This window comes from Beta vulgaris, chromosome 6, assembly GCF_026745355.1.
Source record: "Beta vulgaris subsp. vulgaris cultivar EL10 chromosome 6, EL10.2, whole genome shotgun sequence".
Classification (NCBI taxonomy): Eukaryota; Viridiplantae; Streptophyta; class Magnoliopsida; order Caryophyllales; family Amaranthaceae; genus Beta; species Beta vulgaris.
Genome location: NC_079207.1, coordinates 56,408,467 through 56,415,254, shown reverse-complemented (window position 1 = coordinate 56,415,254; position 6,788 = coordinate 56,408,467). Strand labels below are relative to the sequence as shown.

General features: G+C 34.1%; 2 protein-coding genes across 2 annotated transcripts; both read right to left on the bottom strand.

Moving 5' to 3' along the window:
- Positions 1–1,245: 1,245 nt before the first annotated feature.
- LOC104897235 (very-long-chain 3-oxoacyl-CoA reductase 1) lies at positions 1,246–3,740 on the bottom strand. The gene is made up of 3 exons (XM_010684075.4): positions 2,893–3,740; positions 1,837–1,906; positions 1,246–1,731 (listed from the first exon to the last, which is right to left on the bottom strand). Exons 1-3 carry the CDS (start codon positions 3,534–3,536, stop codon positions 1,480–1,482), a joined length of 966 nt encoding a protein of 321 aa, XP_010682377.2. The 5' UTR covers positions 3,537–3,740; the 3' UTR covers positions 1,246–1,479.
- Positions 3,741–5,367: 1,627 nt separating this feature from the next.
- LOC125494004 (uncharacterized) lies at positions 5,368–6,438 on the bottom strand. The gene has a single exon (XM_048637499.1). It carries the CDS (start codon positions 6,436–6,438, stop codon positions 5,368–5,370), a length of 1,071 nt encoding a protein of 356 aa, XP_048493456.1.
- Between the last annotated feature and the right edge of the window lie 350 nt (positions 6,439–6,788).

Below are 6,788 nucleotides of genomic sequence, written 5' to 3'. Positions count from 1 at the left end.
TAATTGTGAATGATTCTTGACAATAATGATTTGTAAGTAAATTTTTGTAAATGTTTTTGTATGTATTGACGTTCTAGGTTATTAGTTTTAGTTTGTATGCTAATTTTAAATTTTAATAAAGTTTCCTGATTATTTGAGTGATTTGCGTGATTTTTATAACGTGATTTTCTCAATTGTATGAGTGATTTGTAAAGTTTCTCCTTTTAAGTGATTTGTGAGTGAGTGTTGTAAATTAATTTTCGGTAGTTTTTTTTGAGTGTTGATTATGATTTTGACATTCCTTTTGTAATTTAGAAAGGGAAGGGGGCAAAATAGGCATTTCAAAAGAGGACACCATTGCTCCCCCTTCCCTTATAAATAGAGATTTTTGTGCTTGTTTTTTCTTTGAACTTTGAGATATGTATTGTATGGTGCGGAATGTTTTTAGAGATACTTTTATAGAGAATCTTGGTATCAATGGTACATTATTTATGTCGAGAAAAAATTGAAATCTAATACTCCCTCCGTTTTTTTTAGATGTAACATTGGACTTTTCACATTTGCCGAGGCACAACTTTGACCGATAATATCTCCAATTGTATAAAAGTAAAAATTATAAAAAATATATATTTGGAAAGTGTATACCGCGACGAATCAAACAAGATCCCACATGACTATATTTTTTCTTATGTATAAATAACAATTAGTGGTCAAAGTATATTGGATGAATAGTACCCAAAGTCAATATGTTACATCTAAAAAAAACGGAGGGAGTATATAAAATTAGTAAACTAATTTGTTAAAACTTGAGTAACGGTTAATGGTTAACCGGAAAACCGTACTGAAAAGCCGATTAACCGTTTATGCAGTTACCGGTTTGAACAGTTATAGTTACGATTCACAAAAATGGCGAACCAATACTTGCGGCTACCGAGCCGAAATTTTATTTTGGGACGGTTAACCATCTATAAACATCTCTAATAAAACAGACTAATGGAGATGAGAATTCACGGGAGCTAGCGTGGTGCACTACATTGACGAGTGAGGACTAGACTCTTGCAACTAAAATTCACACAAACCTCATTTTCAATCCTTTTATGGGTTTGATGTATAGTCATATAGATGCAATTTCGTTCAATTTACGATTCTTACATTGGCCCTTAACGACGGTCACTCTTATTTGGAAGTTTCGAATCATCATCATTCAGTTATATTTGTTCTTTATGATACTATGCTAAATATACATGGCCAAGAACAAGTTTCAAATTCATTAATAAAACACTTTTTATGATCTCCAAATTAATGGTCCTGGATCATACTGCATAATTATTAATTCAAGAAATATTAGAAATACATACATATGTACACTCCTAATAAAGCTTAAAGCAAGAATTTAATCAACCGATTTTTGCTTATGAGCAAACAATAATTATCCAAAGATGAAATAAGCACATCTCACCCTAGAAAACCTTTTTGCAATTGTTAACAATGGACCTAAAACTAGGCTAGTTTGTTCTCTTTCTGAAGAATTTTCTTACGTAAGCTGAGAAAATATCGCAAAAGAGCCCGATTCACTAAAGAGTCTGGAATCGCGTCTATTAAACACCACTGCAAAGCATGAGGCCAGTAGGGAACACAGAGGCACTCATAACCAATCCATCTTACACTCGCTTTGCTGTACTGCTCGGGTGAAGGAACAAAGAAGGATGATTTCTTTATGGATGCCATCTTTGTTGCAACAAGCAACGGTATCTGAAACAAACCATGCCAACAAAACATTATCATCTACAACTTTCTAAAAGCAGGACTTCTTTACATGACGCAATGGTAAATAGCAATTTCAATATCTGATATTACCTGACACTGGATGTCAATTCCAAACTGCTTATATTCCAAACTCAAGCTCCTCGACAACATAGCAACATAACTGGAGTATAGAAGCCTTTGGTTATGTCACGTTAACAACATTAACAGTATAATAGTAATTTGCATTTGTTAAGAGTATGGAACTAATTATGCACATTTCCTAAATACAAGGATAATGAAAATATTCTATATTTACATATACTCTAACAGCATTCCTCATTGCATAAACCGATCAGCAAACCTTTATTATATTGTTTCTGTTCATTTTTTCAGCTTGTAGTAAGGTTGGTTCTTTTCATGTGACCAAGTGAGACTTGCATCTCTATTCAGCAAAATTCAGCAATATTTCAATGCTTTGATTTCTTTAAACTACGGATATTTACAATTTACATCGATTTTTCAAAGTAGGGTCAGTAAGTAAAACTCTATTTAGAGAAACAAGAGACACGAGTGGTGTGGGCCCCACTAATTCTGAAGTTACCAAAATAGCTCGGTAGATTCATCAAACAAAAATTTAGCTAACTAAACTTTAGTCAAATAGCTAAACTCAATAACAAAAAGATGAAAACAGTTTAATTCACAAAGATTATCCAACTATCCAAGTTTAATTCCCAACATGTGAGTAATTTACAATCACCAAGAATTTAGCATTTGAAATTACTGAGTTGCAACTAACATAACTAGTTTAGTAGTTTGACAGAAATGGAATAGAAGATGCACAATTATGAATCTACTTCAGTAGTCAGTACTACTAGAATTCAATGTGTCATTGACCTATCAGAGTTTGTTAGCTGCTAATCATTGACCATGTTTTTGGACAAGATTTATTGTACTCCAATGAGATGCAACTTAAACATCAATAAAAAAAACGAATCTTCACAAACTCAACATCTAATTAAGTAACTTGCAAGAGAAACATATATCAAAGCTAGATAATTCTAAATCTGGATAAATTAACAAAAAAAAAAACACTCATAATTAACATTTTTAACATAGAAAAGAGTTGACCTGAAACAATAAAGCAATAAAAAGAAGTGTAAAACTTACGCTTTTGTAGCAGCATAAATGGAAAAAAGAGGGTAAGAAGGAACAGCATGAGCAGAACCAGAACCAATATTAACAATGGCACCTTTTCTTCTCTTCAACATACCAGGAAGAACAGCTCTAGTAACCCAATTTACACTCTCAATATTAACATTTAACAAATTACTCATCCCTTCAATTCCAACTTCATGAAAAAATCTTGCACCTTTAGAAGATAAACCCACATTATTTATCAAAATCCCAACTTCAAAATCTTCAATTTCTGTCTTAATTTTGCACTCAATTTCCTGCCCACTTATTTTCTCAAAGTCAATGACAATTATCTTAATCTTGGTTTTTTCTTTACCATATTTTGCCCAAATCTCATCTGAAGTTGTTTGGAGTTTGTGGGTGTTTCTACCAATTAAGATTAGATTTAGACCTTTTGAGGCTAATTCAAAGCTGAGTGATTTGCCGATTCCGTCGGTTGAGCCAGTGATTAGAGCCCATGAACCGTAACTGGTTAACTTTTTTGGGGGTCTTAAGAACATGGACCAGACCCATTTGGTAAATTTCAGGATTTGGGTGGAGAAAGTTAGGAATCCTATTATGGAAAAAGCTAAAATAAGGGTGTTGTTTTGAAGTAAAAGTATGGTTGAAGGTGCCATTTTTATGGAGAAATTATTGCACTCAAGTTGTGCTGAAAGATATTAGTAGTGTGTTCCTGAACCAGGAAACCTTGCTGCGCTTTTGTGGGTTTCGGGCCTGTGTTCTAGTTTAGTTCGTGGTGGCGTGGTGCTATATGAAGTAATTCTTGGTTGCATTTTTTTAATGGTTGTACACATGTACTTGTATGATGTATGACAGTATGAGTCACATTGAATGTACTCTTTGGTTCTATTAAATGAACCCCTTGGTCGTTGGTTCTATTAAATGAACCACTACGATTTTTTTTTGTGTAATCGTCTCTAAACCATTTAATACCAAGATGGAAAGAGGACGAGAAATCCTAGTTCCAATTGGGGAATAATGGATAATGTTTAGTTTATGGTATTTTGGTGAGTAAATGAAGTAAAGATTATTTTTCAAAAAAGAAAATAAAAAGAAAAAAGAATCAATAGTAAATTAGTATTGTTATTGTATGGGCCCCTTCATGGACCAACTCATGTCCCGTGAAATTACTAAAATATCCCTATCTATAGGGAACACAATTCTCCACCATTGGGAGCTGACTATAATGCCCTCATTTATTAGAGGTCCTATCTTCTATAAAAAGAGGTTGTCTCATCAGTCAAAGGTATTGAATTTTCAGCTAACAAAATCAGAGCATCTCTCTCTAGACTTGTTTACTTTCTCTCTTTACCTCAATCTCAACTGACTTGAGCGTCGGAGGGCCTTTCCTGGGAACACTTTCGGGCCTGTTTTTCATTATATTTTGCAGGATTATCGGAGATCTCCTCCTCGACTCTTCAGACCTTCTCGGGATTTGAAGACTCTCAACATTACACTTACTTTTGACAGTTTCAAGACAAAAACAGTTATATTTTCTTTAAAGGTAAGGAGAATTCCATTGCAAGAAGAAGAATCCTTCTTGCAAGGAGTGAGAATCGAACCCTTGTCACAGTGGTGGAAGGACTGAAGGAGTATCTTACAATTTACAACTACTAGGCCAACGTTAATCCTCAATAATAATGTTTATAAATATAAATATTTTATAAAAACTTACAAATGTACGTCATATAAAAAATTAGATGTTCATTGTTGTTTGTTTAGAACAAAAGTTGTTCCTCCACCATTGGAACTAGGCAAAGCTTAAAAGAGGATCATAAAATTGGATTTTTTTTTCTAATTAATAAAAGTGATGCTCTATTTGTTCCATGATAATCGCAGCTTTGTGCAAAGTTTTAGCAAGTAGATTAAGTGGAACATGAGTTTTGTAATTTTATTTTTGAAGTTTTTTTAGGGGATTTTACTTTTTTAAAGTTGATTTGATTGAACATGGCGAATATTTTTAAGTTTTGGGTATATTGTCTAGATCCTTTCATTGGGAGTAGTGTGTCATGTATGTGGTTATTAGTTTATTATTATTTTCTTTTTCAATAGAAGGTATGGGGTATAGTTGTAAATTGAAAAAAGTAATAAATTGATGTATAGCGGGTTCATGTTTAAGATGGAAGTGTTCCAATTAATATGGGACAACCGAATATGACAATGTTGCAAATTAATGTGGGACAATTTATGGAATCATGATAGATCATGGATGTATGTAGTTGAAATGATAAGCCTGATTAACCACTAGAATTTCGGTGGATAGAAAAGAAAAGATTATCTCTTAACCTAAACTAAGTTGTGTTTATTAATCAAAAGATTAGCACTCAAGAATGACAAACAACGGTGAAAATTTTGCACCTTCTCAGTCTCAAATTTTCGATCTCGGGTTTATCTCAATTCACTCGAATCATCAAGAAGAAAAACGCAAGTGTTAAAAACATAAAATTCTTAAATATCTTTGAAAAGAATCAGATACTCAAAATATAAGAGTGCTGCCAACATGGTGCTGCCAACATTCTTGAAAAGAATCAGATACTCAAGCATAAAATTCACCATGTTGGCAGCACTCTTAAATTGTTCAGGGCCCTTCTTATACCATTCTGGGTACCCAACAATCTGAAAACATTCCTCCTTGTTGTGACCTTTCTTTCCACAATGCTCACAAACTCTTGTCATCTTTTCCATCTTGAATTGTTTGTAATAGTCTTTCTTCTGGAAATTCTTTAACAACCCCAAACTTCTGCTTTGCACTTGTCTGTTTACAGCCAAAGCACTAGCCTCCAGTGCTGCTGTCATCTCCCCTGTAATTTGTTTTTTCCTTTCTATTTGTAGTACCAAATTATAGGCCTTGTTCACTGTTATCAAAGGATCAGTGCTTAAAATATTGGATTTCATCTGATCATATCCTGTGTTAAGCCCCATGACAAACTTTATCAACTTCTCTGTAGCTTGCAATTCCATTACCCTTTTTGCAAGTTCACAGCTACACTTCAACATTGCTCCACATGTGCAATCTGGTATCCCTTCCAAGTCTCCAATCTGATCCCAAATGCTCTTGAGTCTGCAGTAATACTCACTTACACTAAGATTGTTCTGCTGTAACTCCCACAAATCCTTCTTGAGAGCAAAAAGTTGTGGAGCGTTTGTCTGAGCATATCTCTCAATAATTTCTTCCCAAAGATGCTTGGTTGATTGCATATTTACCAAGCTTCCTGCTACATCAGGCTTCATGGTTGCCAAAAGCCATGACCTAACCATATAATCACACCTCTCCCATTTCTGAACTTCTTCTTCTCCAGCAGTAGGTTTAGGATGCTTTCCTCCAAGAAAACCCAGCTTATTCTTAGCTCCTAAGGCTATTCTGATGCTTTTACTCCAGTTCATGAAGTTTGTTCCATCAAAGATGATGCTTCCTAAAGGTGTAGACCCGTTTTCATTCACTGCTATGAATAGAGGGTCTTTATAAGGATTTGCATTGGCATTTTCATTACCAGTTTGCTCACCCTTATCCTTAGCCATCTCTCAACAATGAAACTTGAGCCTCTGAAACTTTTAAGGAAGTTTTGATAACCAGCGCTCTGATACCATGAAAAGAATCAGATACTCAAGATTGATTTTAATCTGGAAAACAACTCCCAGTTTTCTTGTTTCTCTCTTGCTTCAAGATTGAAGCTTTTAGTGTAAAAATTATATTACAAAAGCCCCTGCGGCTGATTATCTACATCTCTCTCTATTTATACAAGGAACTACTATTCTACCCTAAGATAAAAGAGTGTGCTGTACTAAAAGACAGCAGCTAATAAAACAAGAAAAACGGCTAGGATCAAAATAGGGATCAGTGCCAAAAAGAACAAAAAGACAAAAAAAAA

What these genes read in the sequence shown, in the direction of transcription:
- LOC104897235 (XM_010684075.4), bottom strand. Translation starts at nt 3,536, where the DNA reads ATGGCACCTTCAACCATACTTTTACTTCAAAACAACACCCTTATTTTA. An exon ending in ATTTATGCTGCTACAAAAGC is followed by an intron (nt 1,907 to 2,892) that starts GTAAGTTTTACA and finishes TCTATACTCCAG; the next exon opens with TTATGTTGCTATGTTGTCGA. An exon ending in GAATTGACATCCAGTGTCAG is followed by an intron (nt 1,732 to 1,836) that starts GTAATATCAGAT and finishes GGTTTGTTTCAG; the next exon opens with ATACCGTTGCTTGTTGCAAC.
- LOC125494004 (XM_048637499.1), bottom strand. Translation starts at nt 6,438, where the DNA reads ATGGCTAAGGATAAGGGTGAGCAAACTGGTAATGAAAATGCCAATGCA.